At 44.6% G+C, this 27,359-nt stretch overlaps 1 protein-coding gene across 12 annotated transcripts in view; it reads left to right on the top strand.

Moving 5' to 3' along the window:
• mark4 (microtubule affinity regulating kinase 4) overlaps nucleotides 1-27,359 on the top strand; it is a 49,532-nt gene that overhangs the window by 11,606 nt on the left and 10,567 nt on the right. For all 12 annotated transcript variants that reach the window (XM_034291545.1, XM_034291548.1, XM_029119426.2 and 9 more), the window contains exons 2-12: nucleotides 7,608-7,805; nucleotides 9,048-9,101; nucleotides 19,416-19,464; nucleotides 20,301-20,366; nucleotides 23,509-23,579; nucleotides 23,784-23,840; nucleotides 24,165-24,401; nucleotides 24,929-25,048; nucleotides 25,168-25,267; nucleotides 26,465-26,574; nucleotides 26,952-27,135. In XM_034291545.1, the coding sequence (XP_034147436.1) occupies nucleotides 7,608-7,805; nucleotides 9,048-9,101; nucleotides 19,416-19,464; nucleotides 20,301-20,366; nucleotides 23,509-23,579; nucleotides 23,784-23,840; nucleotides 24,165-24,401; nucleotides 24,929-25,048; nucleotides 25,168-25,267; nucleotides 26,465-26,574; nucleotides 26,952-27,135 (1,246 nt within the window). The remainder of the gene's footprint in view (nucleotides 1-7,607; nucleotides 7,806-9,047; nucleotides 9,102-19,415; nucleotides 19,465-20,300; nucleotides 20,367-23,508; nucleotides 23,580-23,783; nucleotides 23,841-24,164; nucleotides 24,402-24,928; nucleotides 25,049-25,167; nucleotides 25,268-26,464; nucleotides 26,575-26,951; nucleotides 27,136-27,359) is intronic.

Here is a 27,359-nt window from a genome sequence, read left to right as displayed (position 1 = left end):
AGTAGTCCATATTGAGGCAAGAGCAGCTACAGTATGCAAAGGCAAACTACAGACTCTCATTACTTTCAGACATGGAGGCCAGTCAAATACAAAACATATAAAAAAATTTGAATGTGTCTTTAAGTCCAGTAGCAAAAAACAAAACAGTGAGCTGGTTTTGACCTGGTACTATACATATTCATATAAAAGTGTTAACAAATGTTTTACCACGTTATATTTACATGACAGCCGGTCCATTCTCTTAGTTGGGTGACAACCTGGCATGTCAGTGTTCTTCAGGAAACGAATGACGTTGGCTAGGGTCACAACTTCCTGTTGCTTATTCCCTCTTAGATGGGTGTTGTGTTTTGGGTGGTATGCTACGTATCAGGCGTTTATTAATAGAGTCAGCCATCTGCATTTCTAAGAGAACACTATGTTGTCATTGGTAACTTCATAAGGCTCTTATTAGGGTGGAGGGCGGTGAGGCTTTATGGACAGACCAGGCCTACGTGTAACACTTGTCATGAGCAGAGAGGAAGTCAGTGAGGGTCATGTGTTAGAGGCGGGATAGAGGACATTGTGCAAAGACAGGATGTATGTTGTGTGTAACTGTGACCCATCCTCCGCCTTCCCGCCCCATCATGCAGACAGCCCGGTTTCAGCAGGATGCCTCCTGTTGTTTTGTTATGCGCTACATCTGATGTGAGGCTAAGATGGACGCAGGACCCCTGTACGCTCTGTCCGGCCTTATTCCAAGACTGAGGTGGTTCACATGAATTCACTCATCGACACAGATGGTATAAAAGGCCATGGAACCTGTCAAGAATGAATGATGCCATAGCATGCTAACATGTGCTCACTGGCACTTATGGACTGGCGTTAATCATTTATCGTTTGCTATACAGATCTGATCTCAGGAATGACCTCACCTTAGCTATGTTAAACAGGAATTCCTTTAGGCTACATTGATATGGCAGTCAGTCGGGACTGCTTTCATCTTTAAGAGGTGTAGTCTTGTGCCTGAAATTATTTGTTTTCTCTATTTCTTTGAGCAGTGTTTAATGTCTAAGTAAATGGGTGATAGTTTCCAAAAGGAGGGCATAGTGTAAAGCGAGTGGTTTAATGTTCTCACAAGCATCAACATTTTCATTAGTCATCTTAGAAATCTTACTTTCTGTTCGTATAGTTGTTGGTGGTGTTGTGGTTGTTGACTACTTCGTTGCCTTGTCCCTGAGCTACTGCACGCACAGAGGCCTGAAATATCAACCATTGAAAGTTGGCATTGGTGGGAGTGACCAAAATGTTTATGGGAGTGAGTTTACTCAGTCAGTTTTGTCCTAATTTGTTTGTCCCACTGCTGAGGGGGAAGGTCTTTCTAGTCTGCAGAAAGGGACACATACAAGTACCAGAGACGCTGTGACGTGGCAATGTTTTGTAAGAGAGACAGTACTGTGGTCAAAAATACTCCTTCAAAACTCACAAAAATAACTTTATTTACAGGTCTCTCTCTCAAGAGTTGTGTAATGGCGGTGCAGCTATTGTAACTTTCTGAATCACCACTCAGAATTTGGTTATGTTTATATGGTCACTATTGACACTGGAAATGTTTGCTCCAGAGTTTGCTGTATGTGTATTCACTCAGACGTTCTAGTAAACGGGAAGTCAGAGAGGTACATTTACCACAGTCCCCTCAGAGATGTGGCCTTGTGTTTGGGTCTTGTGTCTACTAACATTCGTTGGCTTGCTAAAAGTGTGTTACTATACAGTTTGGTCTTAACCATTACTGTTAACAGCTAGCCAGCTATGCAGTAATGAGGAACAGTGATAGGCTTTTGCCAGTACGTAAAGCTTTATGTTACGTTTAGAGCCTCTATACACAGAATACTTGTTGCTGTTTGGCTAAAATGAGCTCTAAAATATATTGCTGATATACAGGACAGATGGATGTCTTCGACATTAGACATTTTAACACTAGATAATCTGATGTCATGAGACTTGTTCTAAACAAGAAACAATAGAAACACACAGCAGAAGTGACATATGTCTTTTTTACTGTTGTATTACATCTGTTGCTCTTCGAGACAGATATACCGAACAGAAAAGTGAAATCCTGTGTTTAAAATCTTTTTTTCTCAACTCATTTACAGAATGTTGGTGTTTATCCTTGTCATAGACATTCGAGGTCATTGTGATATGTACCCTAGAAGTCAAAGGTCTGTAGACCTGATTATTTTAATGAATAGATGCTTTCTAATGATAAATGATTAAAGGGTAGTTGTCAAATTAGCATAATACTAATTCTTTTTCAGTCAAAGCTGTTTTCCCATAATGCAAAGGAACAGAAAAATGTATTTCAACGACATGCAATCCAGCTAAACAATTTATTTACTATAGGTTGAAGTTAGCTGCTGACAACTCTTTTGCATATTTATAAGCATAAGCAAACAAGAGACGTTGAGTTAATTAATGTCAGAAGAGCCACATGAACATACACTAGCGGCCCATGAGTGTGCCCAGGCACACTGAGAAATACTGTAAAGAGAACTTATCCAACACCATATGTTTTGACTTCTCAAACCTTTCTCATAACTAACACCATTATTCCCAGTATCCTAATTATTTCTGCCCGTTACTTGTCTAACTAGCGATTGAGACAGAATGTTTCACCACTAGATCTGGAGTTCTCTGTTTGTGGTAACATGCTTGTCTCCTGACCAGTTTTAACTGTTCTGGATGAACTTCATCGTGAATTTTTTTTTGACAGATTATATTAAAATCTGCTTTATCTCCTACTGTATTGCAAACATTGACTGCAGGTATTTGCTTTAAGCAGCTACAAATATAAACGTCATTAGATAATGTATCTATTATTTCAATTGGTGATCGTAAAACGGCAGCCTAAGCAATGCCTAGGCCAACAAACCACATTTGACATTAAATGAAACAGAGTGTCTGCTTTGCGTCTCTTTTCAGGTCCTGCCATAACATGTTCCACTTTTGACTCATCTGTCCATTCAACTTTGTTCCAGAACTCTGGAGTTGAATGTGTGAGAACTGCTTAAACAAGCACACAATGAGACAGAAGAAAAATACTTAAGATATGACAAATGGAGAATTGACCATTTGGTATGTTGCTGTCATGTGCTCACTGCTTTGCCTGACTCTGGTGGACCAGGTTTTGTTCTTACTTGCTAAAAAATATCTGCTGTCAATAAACCTGACTTCTTGATGGTATTGTAACATTGCCCAAGCCTAGTGGGAGATGATTGGTTGGTAGTTAAAGCAAATTATGCCAATGGCTGTGTGATGGCATATTCAGCATGCATTTCTATTCGTAAACCTACCCATGTGGTTGTGCATGGGTAAAACCGCCTCAGGTGAAAATGGTACTGCTGCATAGCCCTACTTTCCTTAGAGGCATATTCATTTAGGTCTGGAAATATTTTGGATGCTGACACAATTCTCATAATTTTGTCTCTGTACGCCACCACAATGGATTTGACGTGACATAACCTGAGATGCAATTGAAGTGCAGACTTTCAGCTTTAATTCAAGGGATTGATAAAAATATAATATCAGACGTTTAGGAATTGCCGGCGTTTTCATACACCGTCCCCTTATTTCGGAGGCTCAAAATGTAATTGGACAAATTAACACAATCATGAATAAAATTTGTCAAGAATCCTTCACAAAACTCCTTGATTGGTTCCATCACACTGCCTCCACCGTGTTTTACAGATGATGTACAGTATGAGCCGTTCCCAGCCTTATCCAGACTTTTTTCTTCCCATCGTTCTGGTACAGGTTTATCTTAGTTTCATCTGTCCATAGAATGCTGTTCCAGAACTGGGCTGGCTTTTTTAGATGTTTTTTGGCAGTCTAATCTAGTCATTCTATTCTTGAGGCTTATGAATGGTTTGCACCTTGTGGTGAACCCTCTGTACCTCAGTGAACTTTTGTCTTTATGGTAGACTTGGATAATGATATGTTGACCTCCTGGAGTGTTCTTCACTTGGCTGGATGTTGTGAAGGGGTTTTTCTTTACCATGGAAAGGATCCTACGATCATCCACCACTGTGTCTGCCGTGGACATCCAGGCCTTTTTGTGTTGCAGAGCTTCCCAGTGCGTTCATTATTTTTTTTTTTTTTACCAAACTGTTGATTTGGCCGCTCCTAATGTTCCTGCTCTTTCTGATGGATGTGTTTCACTTGCATTGAGAGCTCCTTTGACCACATGTTGTGGGTTCACAGTAACAGCTTTCAAATGTGAATGCCACACCTGAAATCAACTCCAGACCTTTTACCTGCTTAAAGGATGAAGAAATAAAGAAGGAATGGCCCACACCTGTCCATGAAACAGCTTTTGAGTCAATTGTCCAATTACTTTTGGTCCCTTGAAAAAGAGGGGGATACATATTAAAGATCTGTAATTCCTAAACCCTTCCTCCAGTATGGATGTAAATACCCCAAAATGAAAGCCATATTCATTATTTAACTAACTTGAATACATTTTGGTGAACAGCCAAAATTACAAAATGTGTGTCAGTGTCCAATTATTTCCAGACCTAACTGTATTTTAAAAACACACTGTCAAGTCAATATGCAAGAGCTTTCATGTTGACCACACCATGGAATCAGTGAGGACAATTGGCACATATGCTTATGGAAATAAATCTCCCTAACCCATGCAATATCTCAGACACTACAGACAGGATTCTGACTAACCTGGTGAATTGTTTCATCATGGAGGTCTGTTGTTTGCACAATGACACTCCTTTACCCAGTGAGATGCAATTTTTCTGGGGAAGACATGTTTACTGTAGCCTTGATTTTTAGAACACTTAGGATAACATTTAGAAGTACTTCCATATTGAAAGCAGGACCATGATTTTAACATTATAAAATAATAGTATGCTTTGGTGGAGAGATTGTTGACAGTATATTTGTCATTTGTATCTGAAAGCATTATTGGGAAAGAATTAATCAACATTTGCCTATTTTTTTTGCTTCACCCAGTCCTCCTTTGAAATGTCCATAATGTTTAATCGGTAACCGCTACAAAGCAAAACTTAGTTGATATATATTTTTTTGTTAATATATTTTTACATTATATAAAGCATTATACCCTTTGCTCTGTATTTGTATATTTTTATTTAACAGACTTCTGAACTTTTCTTATTTGGGTAAGCCATGCAAATTGGTCACTAACATACTCTTGGCTAGGCGCGGTAGTTACAAAACATTTGGTTAAGCAGCTAGTCAAGTCACTGGCAGGCAGGCAATGTGCAAACAGATCTAATCTCAAACTTGAGCATTCTGACATTTGCCCTCCAGTGTTCTAATGCAACACACTGAATGTTGTTGACAAAAACACTTACTGTTAGTCACATGTTTTGTTGTTGTGATGTTGTTGTGATGTTCAGTGTTATGACCTATTTGCAAACCTGCTCTGCTGGGTGGCTACCACGCAAAAAAATTGACAGTTAGCTTTTAAGAGATCGCTCTAAACAGCCATTCGTCTGAGAATTGTTTTTATCTCAAGGTTTGTTTTGTTTTATTGGGGTTGCAAGATGAACCGCCTCCTACACCAAGTGTCTCCAGGGTTGTCACAGTCTGTTCAGTATTCAGTCTGGTGTGGCATTCGGACGAAGATAATGAATAGGCCCTCCTGGAAGGATGAACATGAGGAGCCCCAAAACTCGAATTGTGAAGTTGGCAGAAAATACGAGAAATGTACACATGGAAGACAAGTGGGTAGGATATGGTGTGAAGCGGAGACGAGACAGATGGGGTGTGATGTGGAGAGGAGGGAGAGCTGAGTTCATTTGATCGGTCGGGAAGGGAAGGAGGCTGACTCACAAACAGGAGTGAGGATGCTGGCGGCGACATAGAGGCTGGTTTAGAGGCAGTGCCCAATAGGAGGTGTGTTGGGTTGAAATGGCTCCTGTGTAAGAAATGTCTGGTGCAGCACCAAATGCCTGGTTTCACCTGGTGTGCTGTTCTGGTATTAAAGCTTGTTGTAAGCTTTGTAGATTTGATGTAGATTTGTAGATTTGTGTGTGTCTGTGTGTGTCTGTGTGTGTCTGTGTGTGGATGGGTGGTGCTTAAAGAACAGCAGTCAGGCTTATACTGGGTTGTCATTAGGCAAAACAACGTCTCAAATCCTAACGACTTGGACCTGCAAACATATTCAGATTTCCTAGTTACACATCTTTAATTACTTCCTTCTTGTGCCCCTGGACGGGCGTACTCCTCTATTCAAATAAATGCACCAGTTATGACAGTGAATGAAGATGCTCTACATCTTGAATTTCTAAATTCCAATAATAGAACATGTATTATTATTCTAACAATCAACCATTGTACGGGCATTAACATATTTAAATTGTTTAAGAAATCAGTAAACATATTTGACCTCTTTCTTGGGATAGTAAATGTTGTGTAACCAATACAGTGAGATTTAAATGGCAAGTAAGTGGTTTTAAATGGCTTTTGCACGCTCATAACAGAATAAAAAGAGAGCGGAACAGAGAGGTGGGCGGAGCTTGCCCATTGCTATGCACTGTTCTGTTGAAAGGTTATACACTAGGCTTTATTTGGCAGCAGATATTAATCCCACCCTTAAATTACACTGGGCAGTGATTTGGGCTACTCATGAGACAGTGGCCAATTTCCACTTTTGCTGTCTTTCTCACTGGGTTCAACCAATTTTCAGGTGGCAAGTAAGAGTGTTTGTTGAATGCATAAATAGGGATATGCTCCATCGGTCCAAAACGTATTTTGCTAGGAGTGTAGCGGATTATTGTTTGTGGATTTCAGAAGACTTAAGATACAGGTTTGGAAGTTAAAAATACATTTTAAATTCAGTTATTTAATTTCAATTATTTAAATTGTCTTCAAATGATTTGAATGTCTCTTAATCATTATCTTCATCCATTGTTCCAGTAATCATGGTTAACACCTTTTTTAGTTTCTCATGATAAGTGTCTGCTAAATGACAAATGTAAGTAAAGAAATGTTTGATTATTTAACCTTGATTCACCATAATGCAGCTCTGATTTAGCCAAATGAAGTCAAAGATTCATGCTTTGTTTACTTGGAACACACGTTAAATGGGAGGAACCCCGCGGGCTGGAGTTTTCTATAGAAAGAATGTTGAGCGGTCATGTTGTGTTGGCGTGCGAAAGGCAGCTTCGCCACTCGCTGGAGTGTGGTGTCAAACATTCCAGAACAGATTGATGAAGAGATGTCCCGTGCCACCAGTCTCTCTTATGACTTCAGAGCGGCACGCGTGTGAAAAATGCCAGCAATGTGGGGAGGAAGGAGATTAGCTGCCTTCATATGCTTCCATACAGTAGGACTCGCCACTAACCCATAGTACTTCATGTATTAGCCTGCTGGCTGGCACTGCGTCGTATTTACTGATTTTGATTGTTACCTAGCTTGGTGCTGTACAGTATTTACCATTAGTCCAATAGCTTGATGTAAACCCATCAACCAGTGATTTACAACACAGACACTGGTGTTCTTGAAGCTTCTTTGGCCCAGAATGGGACACCGTTGATGTGAAGGAAAATGTTTCTTTCTTTTAATTTTGTTAATGATCCCTGTCTCTCTTTTCGCAGCACACCTCCCTCTCTGCAAGCCGTACAGAGAAAGGCACTGGTTGGTCCAGCCGATCACTCGGAGCGCGATGCCGGAATTCCATCGCTTCCTGTTCAGATGAGCAGCCACACATTGGCAATTATCGTCTTCTCAAGACCATCGGCAAGGGCAACTTTGCCAAGGTCAAGCTTGCCAGGCACATCCTGACTGGCAGAGAGGTGAGACTGGACTATGCTGTGGGGGTGGCCACGGGTGACGCGAGAGGCTAGGCTATGCTAGGCTAGGGCTTTAGGGGTGTGGATGGGCTTTGTTAGACCTGGTTAGAGAAGCGGGGATTTAAGAATGGGTTAGGCTTGTAGTAGCCTCATTGAAAGCCTCATTGAAAACCTAAACAGGAACCTTGGAGAAGTCCGTGGAGACCATTGCTAATGAGTGGTGAGAAGCCATTGCAAATCACTGACTCATGACAAATCAAGCAAATGCCTTTTTGGGTGAGGCACTGTTGATGTAGTGCATAGAATGCATTTCAGTTTTTTTGCGTTGAACATACTTCTGGCAAATTCAAATTAAATTTTTTTCCTCCTGATGTATTTACATTTTTTGCATTCTTGCCAGCTAGCATCCGGAACAACTGCAAAATATATCCAACCGGGCTGAAAACGTAGGCACCATAAAGACCTGTAGCACCCATGGCAAATTTTGCCGCTGGGAGCCGGCGGTCCATTCAAACTATATTGGCTAATATAAAATTCTCGGCGAGGCGTGACATCGATGTGAGTTTTTAAGTTGAGCTATGAGGCCGTGCCTCAGCACAGCCCTGACAAGTTGGAGAAGTTAAATTGTGCACGTCATCCTTCTGTTTGCCAGTGTGACGCACGTCAGTTCGTTAGTGTGACGTACGTCAGTACTGCTGATGGGTACAGTTTGTCCGTCCATTCCAGATATTTTGCCTTCTGCCATTGTCCAAACATCAACTTGCGGCTTTGGCTATACATGACTTGTAGGAATAGTGCACATTGCCGAAGATATTTTTAATGATTGCCATTTTGCAGGTTTGTTGTGGTAAGTGTATGGAACACAGGGAATGGCTGGCGGTTGTAGTTCTTGATATGATCCATACATTTTGGACAGGACAAGATTCAGGTTTTTCTTGTAGTCTCATAACTACGGAATCCTGTGTAGGCTTATACAGCATGTCACATGTTAGCCCATAAAGCCGTCACCCACATTTTAAGTGCATAATTAAATAGCTAAACCCAATGACAAGGAGCAGGATCATGTGGAGAGGAGTGTGTAGTGTATCCTTAAAGTGTCACTCCTTAAAGTATCACTCCTTATCTCAGAGACAAACCACACAGTTAAGCCTCTTATGTGGCCTTTATGCCTTGGTGTTTTGTTGTGTTTTTGCTTTCACTATTTAGAAATCTATACTGATCCGAGTTGTTCCATTTCCTTTCCAGGTTGCAATAAAGATAATTGACAAAACCCAGCTGAACCCAACAAGTCTACAGAAGGTGAGTGATGTGTGTTCCACAGAAACTGTTTGGGTTTTGTAGACTGAAGGCCAATTTATACCTACCCCACTCTGAAGTACCATCACTTCCATGGAAATAATTATTGGTTTAGCTGTTGGTCAGGAGCATGTTGGGTGTGCTTTGGTATGAATTCTTCCGGAAGCATCTGCTGAATCCTCTCTGGTCTAAATGGGTCAGCCTACTTTGTCACAAACCAATCACACGAAAGTGTGGGGTGTGTCCCCAGAGCCAGCTGGTTGTCAAGCGTTGTAACATGCCAGTGGTTTGAGAAAACAAATAATAAGTGAAGACAAATGTGTAAGTTAGATTTTAATTAATTTACTATTAATCAACTATTTGTTTTGCCTGCAAATTCCGCTATAAGCCTACTGAAGTGAATCTAGGCGCAAAACAAAAACCTAAAAGACAGATTCCAAAAAACATCAGTGGGAGTTTGCCCTTATCAATGTGTTTGCACAGTTTCAGATAAAACACTTTATTTTAAATTGTACTGTCAGCATAACCACTCAATAATATTGTTTAACAGCTGACATCCTAATGGTTAGGTTGTGTGTTAGAATTGTTTTATTATTGTTGACTTCATCCCAGTCTGTCTTCTTACTTTAAACATGTGCATTTATATGACGGGCTTCATTTATATCTCATGTAATATAAAACAATTTCTTAAAATAGGCCAAGTCTGGACTGCATCTTTTTTAAACCGATGTGTGCTACTTGACACAGTACAATACTAGAGAACGATATTAGAGAGCTAGTGAGCGGCTACACCAACGTCAGCATAATGGCGCCAGCAAATGAACTCTCATGGACTTGCTTTGGCGGACGTTTGGCACGCGAGACGGCCAAAGCGGTTCCAATGATCCTGTGGCCCAACCTTTGAGTTGTTTCTGATCTAAGAAGATTACTGCGCCTGGAATGTTTTGATGGCTTTGTTGCACACTTGAAGTGTGATGTCATGGCCATTAAGTGGAAGTTCCGGGTTTTCCAACTTGGCGTCAGGTGGTTCCTTACATTGAAACTAGGCCCTACAGGAGAGGATCTGTGGAACTGTGCCGCTGCTGACCGCGGGTATCGCTTGTGGAACCTTAGTAGATCTAAGTGGATGTCTGGTTAAGTAAGAGCAATGCACGTGACTGAACGGTGTGGTCCGAGGTCATGGGCAGGCAGCGCCTGTGCCTACGTATAGATGCGTCACATAGCATTGATGTAAAGGGTTTAGTGTGCTTGGCTGGTCTTATGTTTTGTAGTGGGCCTACTTCAGACAAAGACATTTATAGAATTTTGTGTGTTTGCTCCCCATTTTGAGGTATTGGTTTCACCATTATTTGTCTGAGGTGTGCTCCGCAGGTCATTAATCCAGAAGCACAATTTGTTTTACAAAGCTGTTTTCCACAATTTGACAGAAGGCCTCAGCCGGGTCGGACCACAGACCCCCAGGCTTTTTCCAAGTCTGTGTCCTAAACCAGGCCCTATTCCCTACACTATATGGGCCATTTGTGCCCGGCCCAGTACCCTACCATCATCAGTGCTGAGTGAATCCATATGTACTGATGACGGCTCCCCTTGGAAGCCAGCTGTGGGTTGTCAACGCGGCCACACATTCACACCTCAGAATGGGAGAATTGATGCAGATGACATCACACTCATGAGTCCCTGTTGCTAGGCGAAACGCGGACATCTTCTAACTGGAATCCGTAGGGGTGATTTTTATTTTTTTGTTCTTCGTCTGTTTACTAAACTTTAGCCTGGTTGTGTTGCTACCGTGTCAGCACAACAGCAGAAGGATCTGACCCAGGATGGTGGAGATCAATAGAAGACACGCGACTATTGATTCCGGCTCTGTGTGAAGTATCACTTCTGACCGGACCCCTACATAGGCAGTAGGCTGCCACTGAGCTCCGTGTTGTGTGGTTGCCTGGTGGGGACTGCAGATGAACGCGGGAAGGGAGGGGGGGGGAGGGGAGGGGAGGGGGGGGGGGGCCGCGCTGCCCGTTTCTGATGTCTGCATGCAGAGGAGCTCTGCTGGGTGGATTCTGCTGCAGTAGCGCAACAGGCAGAGAATTGTCCTGTCAGCATTATTCCCCCATTCAGAACACAGTTGACTAGATCACCAGGTGATTCTCTCTCACTCCTCCCTCCCTCCCTCCCTCCCTCCCTCGTGTGTCCCTTCCCGGCCTGTCCGTCTCTTGTTTGTGTGGCAACACTCGTAGCGCACGCTGCGTCCTCTCCCTCCCCGCCACCTGTCCTCTCCTGGTCTCCCCCCCACCCCCACGGTATCCAACTGACGTGACCGTGGTCCCAGGCCAAAGCGGCAGCAGGTGAATTAAGGGGCCAGGCTCCACCCTCTCCCGGCCTGCTGCAGTATTTTGGGTGATCTGTCTTTAATCTGGCCGTGACACCCGGCCAACCGACCCAAAACCCATCCAGTCGCCCTTATCCCATTACAGTCTGCATGGGGGTTCCCAATCAGCGCGCACACACACACTCACTGTGCTTTTCCAGCAGCCGCCTCCTTGTTCAAAGAGCGTGTACTTCCCTGTTGGGTCTCCTTCCCACCACACCTCAGGCTCTTTTCCCCACACCACCTCTGGGTCCCTTCTTGCCACACACCCTTTAGTCCCTGTTGTGTCCCCATGTTCTATATTTGGTCTGGATTTTTTTTAAAGCTTTGTCATTGTCAAGTATGTGTGTGTGTGTGTGTGTGTGTTGAGGGGGTTATCCTTGTCTATGTAGGGCCCCTTCAAAAGAGTCTGGTGCTACTTTACCAACAGAAAGGGATTTTGGAGGCAAACATCCAGCACTGGGAGAGGGGTGGGGATGGGGGGTTTGAGGGGCAGCATTCCAGACAGGCAAACAATGGGGACAGCCAAACTCGGGGGGGGAGGGGGGGGGGGGGGGGGTGTAGTGGGATCCTGAGAAAGCAATGAGACGAAGCAGAACCAAAGAGCTGTTTGTGTGCTGGTGTGTAAACATGTTTTTTTTGTCTGTTACAAGAGAAAGGAAGAGGGTGCAGCCAGGCTGCGTGCTGATTGGTTGCGTCTTTATATTTTAAAGGAACTCGTAGTGACACCGGTGGTGTAAAGTAAACATTTTAACATACTTTGAAGCATCCATGTACAACTATTTCCATTTAAAGACTGTCCTTAAGTGATGAAAACAAGGATTGCGCCATCTGGTTTGGTTGATGTAACAGTACATGTGACATTTATTTATAATAGCGCTTTTGATTGCAAGATGTATTTAAAACCCAAATACCTCTTTAGGAAACAGACTTAAAATCAAGCTAAATTTTACTTTTTTCCGGAGCTATTTTCTGTGAAGGTACCTTTTACGTTTAGTAAAGTGTGATAATGGCGTACAATCACTGAGTAGCACGGAGCCAGGACCGCTTCCCGCGCTGTTGTCGTCACGCATATTTAGGACACTGGCAATGGTTAATGTGGTGTCTTTTCTGTTTGCGATCTAATGACTACGGTTGCAGCCTATTTACTGAGGACAACAAGCGGAATTGCTGTAGTTCTGGATAGGCATGTGACTCCGATGTTTTGCAGAGATCTGTTTTAAACCCAATCGAAAAGCGGCAAGCTCACTACACACCTGTCCCTGAGGTGGCCCCCTTGATCTACACCTCGCCCTCTGAGGAGTAGTTGCCTGTTTCTAACTATAGCTTATGGGGATCCTAATGAAACACTAACTTCTTTGTTGGAGCTCCGCATTCTGCCCCGATGCAGTACACATCCCTAGGACATTTCATGGATGCGTGACGCACAAAGTCAGCTGGCCCCCGCCTCATTTACTACGCTGTGTCATGCGTACTTAGGTTATTCCACCACAAGCACTGTCAGCTGGCCCCCGCCTCATTTACTACGCTGTGTCATGCGTACTTAGGTTATTCCACCACAAGCACTGTCAGCTGGCCCCCGCCTCATTTACTACGCTGTGTCATGCGTACTTAGGTTATTCCACCACAAGCATTGTCAGCTGGGTGTTCTTTCACGATGGGTGAAAATGTGGCTAGATCCAGCTGCTATTTAACAGAATAAGATTGGATTTATTATAAGGCCTGTCCCACCAGGCATGCTGTAGCGCGTGCGTCTGTGCGTGCATGCGTGCGTGCATGCGAGTGGGCTACAGTTCAGGCACAAGGCCTGGATTAACTGGTCTGAGTGAGGTGTGCAGCGAGGATGCATTGACAAAAACACAGCCTTGTGTCCAATACTTACTGGCTGTATAAAACCACGACCCACAACGGCATGGAGAACCAGGGGACGAAAACATAGTACGCTGTTATGTGTAGATCCCCATGATAACGATGACAGCTCAGAGGTTCATTCTTTCTGGCATGTTGGGCTGTCTCTCAGAGTAGCTTTGGGTTGAGAAGCGTGTTGGCTTTGGGGTGGGTTGATGGACTGGCTGAGAGCACAGGACGGAGTGTTTCACACTACATTTTATTTATATGAATGAGACTTGCTGATAATTGTATGTACATGTTATTTAAATGAAATAGTTTTCACAGCAGTTATTGTGGTAAATAGGCTCTGACATGGACAGATTAGCAGGAAGGTAGGGGGACTGCACAGATGCATGCTGTTGTTGGGCTGACCTGCTTGTTCCCATGGCCTGCTGGCTGCAGGTGGAAAGGCCTGGAGTGGGCTAGAGGACACTGGCCTAAGGGCGGGTTTAAGAATAAGAAGCCTAACTTTAGTACCTGGGTTGACTTCACCAGTGACCTAGGGCCATTACCATGGGGATAGAGCAGGAAGAATTTCATGGGCACTAGAGAGAGAGAGAGAGAGTGAGAGAGAGAGCCTGAGAGACAAGGCAAAAAGGGCCTCCTATGCCATCTAAAATCAAATAAAACTTGACATCCCAATTAGAATCAGGCTTAAAATACTCATTGCTCTCTATTGTTCTGAGGTCTTAGGTCCACTTTCCAACCAATAATTAATGACATGGGTTAAACACTCTATTGAGGCCATGTGTGCCAAATACTGCAAAAGTATTTTCAGAGTACAACGCGAAACCCCAAATAATGCATGCCGAGATAGAACCCACTAACTGTCTAAATCCGGGACATTTTTTTATCCAACTGAACAGTGTTCCTTCTCGTACCTACAGAGATAAACCTAGGGAGCCTGCTGGTTTTGGGGCTCTGTTCACAAACCCAAAGGGACTTCACAGCCCCAAGAGAAAACAAAAAATAATTGTGATATATTTGAAAGAATCATCCCAAAAAAGTAAATTGGTATTCTAACTTGGTCTTAACAGGGAATACACAGTGGCAGAATATCCAACCACTGAGACTAGGCCACAATCATTGGCATCCCTGCATTTAGTACTTTTTGTACTCCAGTAATGTCTGATGAGTTGGTAGTACACATTGAGACTATTCCTAGATATAATAACTCCCCAGATCCTTCAGAGTCATTTGTCCTCGCTTGTGAACTCTACTATTCAGCTCACTCCACAAGCTTTCAATGGGATTTAGGTTAGGGGACTGTGGAGGCCATTGCACATTTTGATCTGACAGTGAACCATTATTGTATGGATTTGGAGGTATGCTTTGGATCGTTGTCCTACATGAAGGTCCAATGACGACACTTTGGGTTTTATCTTATAATCTCCCAGTCCATTTGTCCCAAGGCCTTTGGAAGTATAACAGTCCCACAACATCAGAGGTCCGCCAACACACTTCACAGTGGCGATGGGGCTCTTTTCCTGTGTCTGTCTTTTTTCACACATAACCCACCTATAGTGTTTGTTGCAAACAAAAGCTACAATCTTATCAGATTATAAAGGCTGGTTCTCATCATAATTCTACATTTAGCCAATTCCAGTTGCTTACATTTTTGGTTTGGTGACAGAGGCTTTATTCTGAAGTTAGCTATTATGGAGTAAAATCTAAATCAGAATATACATCAATTAGATTTTCTTCATAACATTTTCAAGGGACCACGAGTGATTGCGGCGTGCATGTTTTTTAATAAAATAACTAGGAAACCATTTTCACTTAGGTTAGATTCAGATGATTTTATAAGTAACATAAAATCACAAATAAACCACACAAACATGTTTTCTGCAGCCTTTTTTGTTCGTATGACCATCATTTTAGGGGACACTTTTAGCTGACATACATGTGGTGGGGATATGATGGGTGAATGAGCGAGAGAGAGATGGGAGGGGGGGTGTGACAGGTGATAGAGGGGGGAGAGATGATGGTGGAGAGGGCGATGAGGCTGTGGTAGAGGGGAAAGATGGGGCTGAAGAGAAGCTAGCTTATCTGATTATTATCTTTAGAGCTTAGGTGAACAGCTGATGCACTCTATTCCCCACATTTCAATTACAGACCGTCTCAAGGGACCTGTCTGTCTGTCTGTCTTTGGAGTTTATGCTCACACATGTAGATGCATCATGTCATAAATGATATGACAATCCTCTATGTGGTATATTTGTGTTTGCTGAATGTCTGTTTATGTAATAATACGCCTTAATGTCTATGTATTATTGCTATTGTTTATAATAGTAATAACACACTGGTAGTGTTTTTGTTGTTGCTGCTATATAGACAATATTATAATCATTATTTACCCTGGATGTCATTTTTGTGAACTCTGTGTGGCTCTCCCAGTTGCTCTGATCCACATTACAGGATTATTATGTAACACAAAGCTGATTTTCTGACGTGTGTGTCTGTTACTGTGTACATATGTCTGTGTGACTTTGTGTGTGTGTGTGGGAAAGGAGCACAGCTGCCAAGGACAGCCATCCAATAAATTTGGTTTTGACAAAATTGATAGCATGAGAAGCAGTAAGCCAGATTTGTCGACCTTTAAATTGTTTTCCAAGAACTAGTTTTCTAAGAAGGTGTAGTCTTTTTCCCTGAACATGTCTTTAGTATTTTAAATGTTAGTCATTTTAGCTGACATGATATCTCTGGTGACTTGTGTACATTACTGGCTTTATTTTGTATCTATATATTTTTATTTATTTAGTTTGCCAAGTGCATAATTAGGTAAATTGGCCAGACACCAGGTTCTACACCCCTTCTCTAGTGCCTATTGGTCTTTAGTGACCACAGAGAGTCAGCAAATGTGTTTTATAACCCATCTGAAAGAAGGCACCATACACAGGGAACTGTTGCTTTCGTTGCCCTGGGGCATTTGGATTTTATCTTTAAAAATCGGGAAGAGTGCTCCCTACTGGCTTTCCAATGCCACTTCCAGCAGTGTGTGGTCTCCCATCCCAGCATCTTATCTTCAGAGGCAGGCCATCAGTGGGATGCAGGGTGGTATGCTCTAGAGTTTTTCATATGAACAGTGTTCAGTAAAGTCATCTTTTTTTTAGTCTGTAATAACCTGTATAATTGCTGGGTCTTGATAAACCTGTTCAGTGTAAGTTTGTGGATGCAAACATTTAGACATTACCAGAATACACTAAACCAGCCCTTAGATGTTTCTCGTGGGAAAGTAAAATAGCACTGTGGGTTGCCACAAAATCATGTAGTGCATCAATAAACCCTTATCTTGTACATGGTGTTGTATCACAATGCATGAATGTTCATGTGCAAATTTGTCTCTATACCAGTTTATGCAGCTCATGTACTGCAGCACAAAAGGGAGAACAAGGCTATTGTTCTGACCAGAGGAGATCTGTGGTATTGAGTAGAAGCTTCATGACCCAGTGTGGGCCCCAGAAGACCTGGAAGCTGGAGAGGCTTTGTCACCTATTTTCTTATTGGGGTTTTCTCCTACTCCAGGCCAAACTTGTACATATTTGTCCTCATATTAACCATTTTGTGTGAGAAAACTGAGAAGCTGAGCATCACCTCAGTAACTAGGCTTACGCCTCCAACAGGCAGAAAGACTACATTTTCAGGGCCGATACCAATTGGTAGTGATCAAGGAGACCAAAGACTGATATTTAGGGCTGATATACATATATGGTAAACATTTCACTGTAGTAGATACACCAACACAAAACCTTTAAATACAAAAAAACCTCAACATTTAAGCATTACATTTTGAAGAATAAAGTGCAGGTTGCTCCTTGCAGATTTTCTTGTGAACTCAACTGACATTTTATATAGATAAAATAATTAACCAAATTGAGTATGACCAGCCTTGGTAGAAGTAACATGCAAAAAATAATGTTGTCCAGTTTTTGCTAGCCAGCTGAAATGAACTGTCAACACAAAAACGTGTTAGTTATAGTCGCTATCTCGTTCAACTATCGTTAGCTAATTATCCATGAGAGTCAACGTTTGCTACTGGTGTTGATAACCATTCACGTTCAGTTGGTTTGCTAGCTAGCCTGTTTAGTAAAGTGCGAAAGGTAGTCAACGGAATTTCTACTACTACTAGCGACCATCTACTATCTAGTTGCATTAGCACTTAGGTCGTTATACAAAAATATCACTGTATGAATAAACTCAAACGTTAGCGTTAGTTATCTTTCACTGTAACAACGGGCATTATGCAGGAAACGGTGTGACTGATATAAAAACCATTGCTTTCGCCTTTCTTGAATGAAATCCCTTATGTTTGCCCTTTAAACTGGGGTCCTGAAAAATCTCTTTCAAATGCTGTCTCTTATTTTTACTCTAAACCAAAACATTAGTCCAGGCACTCTCAGTGGAGTAACATTAGTCCACAACAAATGTAAACTGGGCATTGTCGTCATATAAATAGGTTATAATGATTGTAATGTTTGTTGCCACTTCAGCATCATTTATTGTGATGTTTATTGCAACTGCAACACTCTTAAACAGGACAGACACAATAAACCAACGCCCTTAACCAACACACTGTTCACCAACAAGCCCTTAACCAACGAGCCCTTAACCAACACACTGTACACCAACGAGCCCTTAACCAACACACTGTACACCAACGAGCCCTTAACCAACACACTGCACACCAACGAGCCCTTAACCAACACACTGTACACCAACGAGCCCTTAACCAACACACTGCACACCAACGAGCCCTTAATCAACACACTGCACACCAACAAGACCTTAATCAACACACTGCACACCAACGAACCAGGAAACTCGACACCAACAGCCCTTATCCCGGACACTGTACACCCAACAAGCCCATCTCCTCTGTGTATGTTTGTTTGAGAATTAAGTCACTTGCTTGCACATTCACTGAGGCGTGCACATTTTAATCATTTCCATTTTCTCTCCGTCTCCCTCCATCCTCAGGGCTGAGCTTTATCTGATGAAAAAACCCAATATAGCTCATAATAACAACTTTTCTCATCACAACTGTGTATAGATATCTAATTTGAAAGCCACTACAGTAAGCCAGAATGACGTGGTACATGGAGCTCCCTAGGTGACGCTGTCTGTTTTGGAAGAATGAGCTGGGACTACTAAGGAAGCTGGCCTTCTCAAACAACCATCAGCACATTCCTTCCATTATGTGTTTTTTTTTCTATCTCTATCCTTCCTGTCATTTTCCCCTCACGCTGCTTCCCTCTCTTGCTTAGGTTCACTCATACAATGTCTGCCTCTATTTCTGTCTCTGTTCAAGTCGGCCCAGATCCAACAAACCCCGAGCCTCGTTACACAGTCTGTCTCCGATTCCCCGGGACAGAACCAGCCGCTGCCTTTCCCCCAGCCTCTCCATGCACAGTTCAAGTAGAGGACTCGGCCCAGCACGCTGTCGTCCTCCCCCGGGGCATTGAATGTACCGTATGCCGTCAGCGTTCCCAGTTTCTCTCCCCGGTTATAGCAGATGTCGGGATAGGAGGCTGTCGACTAGAGGTGCGCGTGAGGCGTTGTGGAAGTACCGCTGAGTCTATTTACGGTTCTTAGTCACCGTCGTAACCGCGGGGTGTTAAGTCACACGCAGCAGCTGCTGGCGATGCCTGTGCTACGCGGCCGCAGCGGCATCTACGCTGTAAAGCTAAAAGTGGCAGTACCCCCCGTGACGAATGAGGGGGGGGGGGGGGCGGTGGCAAGGGAGGGTCTGCCCAGTGGAGGAGGCCCTCTGTCAGACTCGGTCTAGTCAGGCTGTCCCTGAAGTGGTGGTCCTCCTTGTAATTAGCAGGAAGCTAGCTAGTGGAGAGGGGGGAGGCGCGTCCATTTTCCGACGAGCAGCTGAGCTTCATTATGAATGAATGAGCGAGTGACAGGGCCGGGCTAACCTGCCTGTGTCTGACGTAAACCACGTACGAATCGGGGACTTTGAACATCCCGCAGTGTATATCAAAGGGCGGACCAAATGTAGCTGAAATAATGAAACGGTTACACTTGTTAACTTGCTTCTCATTTCCCTCCCCCAGCTGTTCAGGGAGGTACGGATCATGAAAGGCCTCAACCACCCAAATATCGGTAAGTGCCTCAGCTATGCTCCCCCCTCCCCCCCAGCTTCCAGTGTGTAGTGCTGAAGGGCGTGCCCCACCCCAGAACCAACCTGAAACCCCATGCAGTGTTCTCCTTAATGTCTAAGCAACCAGCTGACAGAGCTGATCTGAACATCAGTTTGCCCGGTCTCACTGAGGACCTGCCCATCCCGACCCTTTGTCCCAAAAGGGTCTTATAAACCAGGTAGTTTGGTGAATGACCAGTACCACAGCTGAGAGCTCTTCTTAGTCCGAGGACACAGCGCTTATACAGATGATATACCACAAACCGCCAAGGCGCCTTATTGCTCATATAAACCCGTTTGCAATTCAATTACAGCAATAAAGAGTGATGTCACACTCTGGGAATGTGGTCTCTTATAAACCGGGTGATTTGAATCCTGAAAGCTGATTGGCTGATAGCTGTGGTTGCGGAGACCGTAACTTTTTGTTGCTCTAATTACGTTGGTAACCAGTTTATAAGTGCGTTCGGGCATCTTGAGGGTTTGTGATATATTGCCAATATTACCACGGTTAAGCGCTGTGTCCAGGCTCTATAAAGGGAATGTGGTGCCATTTGGGACACACATTGTCCAGGTGTTAATGAAAAGCTCGACCTGCAGAGATGGACCTCCTGCTGCCTAATGCTTACGGTCACATTTAGCACGGCATGCAGATGTACTGTCGACCACCAACTCTATTTTACAGTCCATTTACATGCTTTACATATTGTGTGTGTGTGTGTGTGTGTGTGTGTGTGTGTGTCGGGGGAGTCCTAGTATAGTGTTTCCTCTGTACTAAGGTGTCTGTGTTTGTGTGTTACAGTGCAGCTGTTTGAGGTGATCGAGACGGAGAAGACCCTGTATCTGATAATGGAATACGCCAGTGGGGGTGAGTTGAGGACCTGTCCTTAATCAGCCTCTCAAGACGCTCTCGAGTGCTTTCCATTTCCCCCTTACAGTTTGACCTCTGACCTCCTAGATTTCCTCTAGTTGACCTCTTTCTCCTCTACAGTCTTTCTACCCTTTCCCTCATTTCTCCCCCCCTGGCCCCCTTTGCCGTGCTCCTTCTTTCCTCTCCCCCCTAATCGCTCCCCACCCTGTTCCCTCAGCTTTCTTCTTCCTCACCTCTTTTCTCTCTCAGAGCTGACTACATCACCAGATGACTTTCTGTCTTCCTTTCATGCTCTTTTTCTCCTCATTTCAGTTTCCTTCCTCTTTTCAATTCCCAAATGCTTGTTTGATCCATTTTCCCTCCCCCTTCTGTTTTATACCAAATAAGGAGCTAATAGTCAACCGTGCCCCCCCCACCCCCCACCCCCGATCTCAGTCCCAGTATTTTTTCCAGGGGATGTGCCGTCTAGTCTGAAGCTCTTAGCGTACACAGCATTAACTCATTCAATCAGTTGGTCACACCACCACGACCTATTCCTTGCACATCCACGGGTTAGAGACATACAGATGTGTCCAGGCGTCCGTTACATCAATAAGCCATACAGATGTGTCCAGGCGTCCGTTACATCAATAAGCCATACAGATGTGTCCAGGCGTCCGTTACATCAATAAGACATACAGATGTGTCCAGGCGTCCGTTACATCAATAAGCCATACAGATGTGTCTAGGCGTCCGTTACATCAATAAGCCATACAGATGTGTCTAGGCGTCCGTTACATCAATAAGCCATACAGATGTGTCCAGGCGTCCGTTACATCAATAAGCCATACAGACGTGTCCAGGCGTCCGTTACATCAATAAGCCATACAGACGTGTCCAGGCGTCCGTTACATCAATAAGCCATACAGACGTGTCCAGGCGTCCGTTACATCAATAAGCCATACAGACGTGTCCAGGCGTCCGTTACATCAATAAGCCATACAGATGTGTCCAGGCGTCCGTTACATCAATAAGCCATACAGATGTGTCCAGGCGTCCGTTACATCAATAAGCCATACAGATGTGTCCAGGCGTCCGTTACATCAATAAGCCATACAGATGTGTCCAGGCGTCCGTTACATCAATGAGCCATACAGATGTGTCCAGGCGTCCGTTACATCAATGAGCCATACAGATGTGTCCAGGCGTCCGTTACATCAATGAGCCATACAGATGTGTCCAGGCGTCCGTTACATCAATGAGCCATACAGATGTGTCCAGGCGTCCGTTACATCAATAAGCCATACAGATGTGTCCAGGCGTCCGTTACATCAATAAGACATACAGACGTGTCCAGGCGTCCGTTACATCAATAAGCCATACAGACGTGTCCAGGCGTCCGTTACATCAATAAGCCATACAGACGTGTCCAGGCGTCCGTTACATCAATAAGCCATACAGACGTGTCCAGGCGTCCGTTACATCAATAAGCCATACAGACGTGTCCAGGCGTCCGTTACATCAATAAGCCATACAGACGTGTCCAGGCGTCCGTTACATCAATAAGCCATACAGACGTGTCCAGGCGTCCGTTACATCAATAAGCCATACAGACGTGTCCAGGCGTCCGTTACATCAATAAGCCATACAGACGTGTCCAAGCGTCCGTTACATCAATAAGCCATACAGACGTGTCCAAGCGTCCGTTACATCAATAAGCCATACAGATGTGAGCACGACTCGCTGAACTTCCCAACATCCTCCACTCTCACTCACCCATGCTCTGCCTTTCTATCTCTATCTCCCCCTGTCCCCCGTCTCCCCCAATCACGGCAGCCAAGCAGACGCATTTCGTTTTAGGAGGAGACATTGTGATCATTACGATAATGTACTGGCTTTGTCTCACTACGCTCTGTGGGCTGTGCTTTGTCTCACTACGCTCTGTGGGCTGTGCTTTGTCTCACTACGCTCTGTGGGCTGTGCTTTGTCTCACTACGCTCTGTGGGCTGTGCTTTGTCTCACTACGCTCTGTGGGCTGTGCTTTGTCTCACTACGCTCTGTGGGCTGTGCTTTGTCTCACTACGCTCTGTGGGCTGTGCTTTGTCTCACTACGCCCTGTGGGCTGTGTTTTGTCTCACTACGCTCTGTGGGATGTGCTTTGTCTCACTACGCTCTCTGTGAGCTGTGGTTTTGAGGACCTGGTGCAGGATGCTGGCAGGGGTGAACCAATCACAGTTTCACAACCTTGCTTCATTGACATTCCTGGGTGGGGAAAGTTGAAAAATAAAAAATCTACTCTTACGTTGTCAGTTGTATGGACAGGCTGTTCATCTGCAGAAATCATTGTTCCTCAGACCTACTTCCAAAAAATCCTGGTTAAGGCCAAATTGTGTTGTAATGCATGCTTCATTCAAGCCCAGACATGGTTCTTATAGATAATTAGCTAACGCATCATTACAATGGGGTACGTTATAAACAAGCCAACGATACAATGCTGTCACTCTATAAGCAGAGTAGATCCAGGCACTGGCAGATCTCTGGGTCAATAAAGTCAGATATTCAATGTTTTGAACTATGCAAGTCAACATAGTACAGTAATAACACGTTCCATTCATCCCCAGAAAAGTAGCGGTCTTTAGGCCGGTGGCTTGTCGTTAGCTACTAAAAATCCAAAGGTTGCACTGCTATGCCAGTGAGACTTCAAACAAAACAATAACCATTTCTATCCTGTACAATTTCTAAACCAATTAATGTTTCTAATACTTAGATGGCTGTCTAGCTAGTTAAATTAATGGTTATAACATATTATAATTCCCAACAGTATAATAATTCATTCTTTTTGATAGCCAACTGATGCCAACATTAGTCTTACATACCTGAATGGACAGTGGTAAACTCACATTTCAAAATTTCTGCATGCTGCAATCGTTGCAGTAAACTTGTCTACATCTAAAAGGTAGCCATATTGACATTACCGAATTCTTTTCAGGAAGAGAACTCAGAGACATTTAAAAGGGATAAATGTGAACATCCAAACAGAACGTTATAATGGCCCAATCGTATACATTAACTATAGAAAAAAAAAGTCTCCATTCCACCCTGCTTGTCAGCCAGATGTTGTGACGGTTCTTTGTGTGCTTTGCCTCCCTCCCTCTTCCAGGTGAAGTGTTTGACTACCTTGTGTCCCATGGGAGAATGAAAGAGAAAGAGGCACGGGCCAAATTCCGCCAGGTAAGGTTCTACCTTCAGTGTGAACTCAAAACAAGACAACTGTGAATGTCGCTGAGTCAGCCTGTGTTACAAGCTTGTGTCAAGTTTCTTTGCACTGGTGTTTTGCCTTTTTTCTGTCAGAACCTCCCTCCCTCTATCTTTCTCACACTTTTCTGTTTATAAAAACACACTTTCTACCCCCCCCCCTCCCCAACGGTCATCTAGATTGTCTCTGCTGTCCACTACTGTCATCTGAAGAACATTGTTCACAGGGACCTTAAGGTATGCAACTTGTGAACCGTGTCATTTTCCAAAATGATGCCCCCCCCCCCCCCCCACTGAAATGTAATTAGCTATGTCAATACATGAAAAAATCAAACATGAGTCAATGAACAAGTCAGTGCACACTGAAAGACTGACTGGCACCTACGTTTGAATGTCTCAGGCACTCTCAACAATTTAGTAAAGACAAATATTCATAGCAATATCTTAATAAACTGTTTTCTGTTGATTTTATGCTAGTAGCATAGTGAATGTTGCATATGGACTCATTAAATGGACAAGCTCTCGATCCTTAAAGATGCACTCTTCAACCTCCCTCTGCAGGCTGAGAATCTCCTACTGGATGCCGACTCCAATATCAAGATTGCAGACTTTGGCTTCAGCAATGAGTTCACCATGGGCAACAAGCTGGACACGTTCTGTGGCTCTCCTCCCTACGCCGCCCCGGAGCTGTTCCAGGGGAAGAAGTACGACGGGCCAGAGGTGGACATCTGGAGCCTGGGGGTCATCCTGTACACGCTGGTCAGCGGGTCTCTGCCCTTCGACGGGCAGAACCTCAAGGCAAGGCACCTCGCAGCTACGTGGCCTTTACTTTGTTTTGAAAATGGCCCTTTCTTCACTACAAGGCACCACGGAGGCCCGAAGCGTCTACACACGGGGACCATGTTTCAGTCAAGAGTGTGTCCGGTTTAGCTGTTGGTTATTTGCTACATTAAGTGACCTCACTGCTTGCTAATTCTCTGTAGTTTCACACTAAAGCTGATCAAGAGCGAGGGAGGCCATGTGTTGTGGTCCATCGGGTTTTGCTTTGTGATGTTTTTGTAATGTTCCGTAATGTTACGCGCATGTGTTTTTGTAACGTTCCGGAATGTTACGCGCATGTGTTTTTGTAACGTTCCGGAATGTTACGTGCATGTGTTTTTGTAACGTTCCGGAATGTTATGTTCATGTGTTTTTGTAATGTTTCCGGAATGTTATGTTCATGTGTTTTTGTAATGTTTCCGGAATGTTACATGCATGGGTTTTTGTAACGTTCCGGAATGTTATGTGCATGTGTTTTGTAACGTTGTATGTGTATTTTTTTTTAGGAGCTGCGGGAACGCGTTCTGCGGGGGAAGTATCGTGTGCCCTTCTACATGTCCACTGACTGCGAGGGCATCCTGCGCAGATTCCTGGTGCTCAACCCGACTAAACGCTGCACCCTGGAGGTGAGGAAGGCAACTGCAAGCGGCAGCCACCTGGACAATAGACACACCTCTACAGTATTATACATATTGCACACAAACACACGCTCTGTTAGTGCAATGTCTGACTTTGTCCTCTACAGCAAATCATGAAGGACAAGTGGATCAACTCTGGTTATGACGGAGAGGAACTGAAGCCCCATGTGGAGCCTGTCGAAGACCACAGTGACGCCAGCCGCATTGGTGAGACACTTGTTTATCACGTCCTCTGTCTCTGGTCCCCCAGCCTGTTTATGTAACATCCCCTGTCTCTGGTCCCCCAGCCTGTTTATGTAACATCCCCTGTCTCTGGTCCCCCAGCCTGTTTATGTAACATCCTCTGTCTCTGGTCCCCCAGCCTGTTTATGTAACATCCTCTGTCTCTGGTCCCCCAGCCTGTTTATGTAACATCCTCTGTCTCTGGTCCCCCAGCCTGTTTATGTAACATCCTCTGTCTCTGGTCCCCCAGCCTGTTTATGTAACATCCCCTGTCTCTGGTCCCCCAGCCTGTTTATGTAACATCCCCTGTCTCTGGTCCCCCAGCCTGTTTATGTAACATCCTCTGTCTCTGGTCCCCCAGCCTGTTTATGTAACATCCCCTGTCTCTGGTCCCCCAGCCTGTTTATGTAACATCCCCTGTCTCTGGTCCCCCAGCCTGTTTATGTAACATCCTCTGTCTCTGGTCCCCCAGCCTGTTTATGTAACATCCTCTGTCTCTGGTCCCCCAGCCTGTTTATGTAACATCCTCTGTCTCTGGTCCCCCAGCCTGTTTATGTAACATCCTCTGTCTCTGGTCCCCCAGCCTGTTTATGTAACATCCTCTGTCTCTGGTCCCCCAGCCTGTTTATGTAACATCCTCTGTCTCTGGTCCCCCAGCCTGTTTATGTAACATCCTCTGTCTCTGGTCCCCCAGCCTGTTTATGTAACATCCTCTGTCTCTGGTCCCCCAGCCTGTTTATGTAACATCCTCTGTCTCTGGTCCCCCAGCCTGTTTATGTAACATCCTCTGTCTCTGGTCCCCCAGCCTGTTTATGTAACATCCTCTGTCTCTGGTCCCCCAGCCTGTTTATGTAACATCCTCTGTCTCTGGTCCCCCAGCCTGTTTATGTAACATCCCCTGTCTCCGGTCCCCCAGCCTGTTTATGTAACATCCCCTGTCTCCGGTCCCCCAGCCTGTTTATGTAACATCCTCTGTCTCCGGTCCCCCAGCCTGTTTATGTAACATCCTCTGTCTCCGGTCCCCCAGCCTGTTTATGTAACATCCCCTGTCTCCGGTCCCCCAGCCTGTTTATGTAACATCCCCTGTCTCTGGTCCCCCAGCCTGTTTATGTAACATCCTCTGTCTCTGGTCCCCCAGCCTGTTTATGTAACTAATGTTTCTACGTCTCGGCTCCTCCTCAGAGGTGATGGTGGGGATGGGCTACACCCGTGAAGAGATCAAAGACGCTCTGACCACTCGGAAATACAACGAGGTCACCGCCACCTACCTGTTACTGGGACGCAGAAATGATGTGAGACACAACGAGACAACGTGTGTGTGAATGTTGGGACCAGAAGTCTCCACAAAGATACTAAAATCCCAACGTTTCCGTTCTCACACTGTTCTTCAGCAAGTCCCCACAAGCAAAAGGCTGTTTCCGGCTTTGGGGCTAGGTTTAGGGTAAAATGAGGGATCGGCTATTGCTTGGTGTTAGGATTAGGATTATGTTTAAGATCATGGGATTGAGTATAGAGGAAATAGGAAAAAGAAAAAGCTATTGTCCCCACCAGGAATGTGTGTCTCTTGCTACCTCCCTGTTACTGGGATGCATCTCTGACACTCTGTGTGCTTGTCTGCTACAACACTGTCCAGCCACACGTGGTTCTGATTCTACAATGTGTGTCTCAGGTGGAGGGCAGCGATTCTCGGTCCGCTAGCAGTCTGAGCCTGGCGCGGGTACGGCCCAGTACCGTTACCAACGGCACCAGTAAACACCCCACGTCCTCTGCCACCTCCACCTCCGCCTCCCACAGCAAGACTGCCCAGCGCAGCGCCTCCACCTACCACCCCCGCAGGAGGCACAGTGATTTCTGTGAGTGGACCTCCCCCGTGACGTGCCTCCCCATTCCCCACAACACTTGGCTCGCTGCATTTACCAGGGCCCAGGGCCCTCCTGTATAATGGACCACCACGACTGCCCCCCGCTCTCATACAGCTCAATTGGTGGAGCTGTGGGTTTGATTCCCACTGGGGACCAGTAAGTGTTCTAATATACACAGTCACCACTGTAAGTCATTCTGTCTTCCCTCCCCGTCC

The sequence above is a fragment of the Esox lucius genome, chromosome 1 (genome assembly GCF_011004845.1).
Source record: "Esox lucius isolate fEsoLuc1 chromosome 1, fEsoLuc1.pri, whole genome shotgun sequence".
NCBI lineage: Eukaryota > Metazoa > Chordata > Actinopteri > Esociformes > Esocidae > Esox > Esox lucius.
This window is presented reverse-complemented; position numbering and strand designations above follow the sequence as displayed.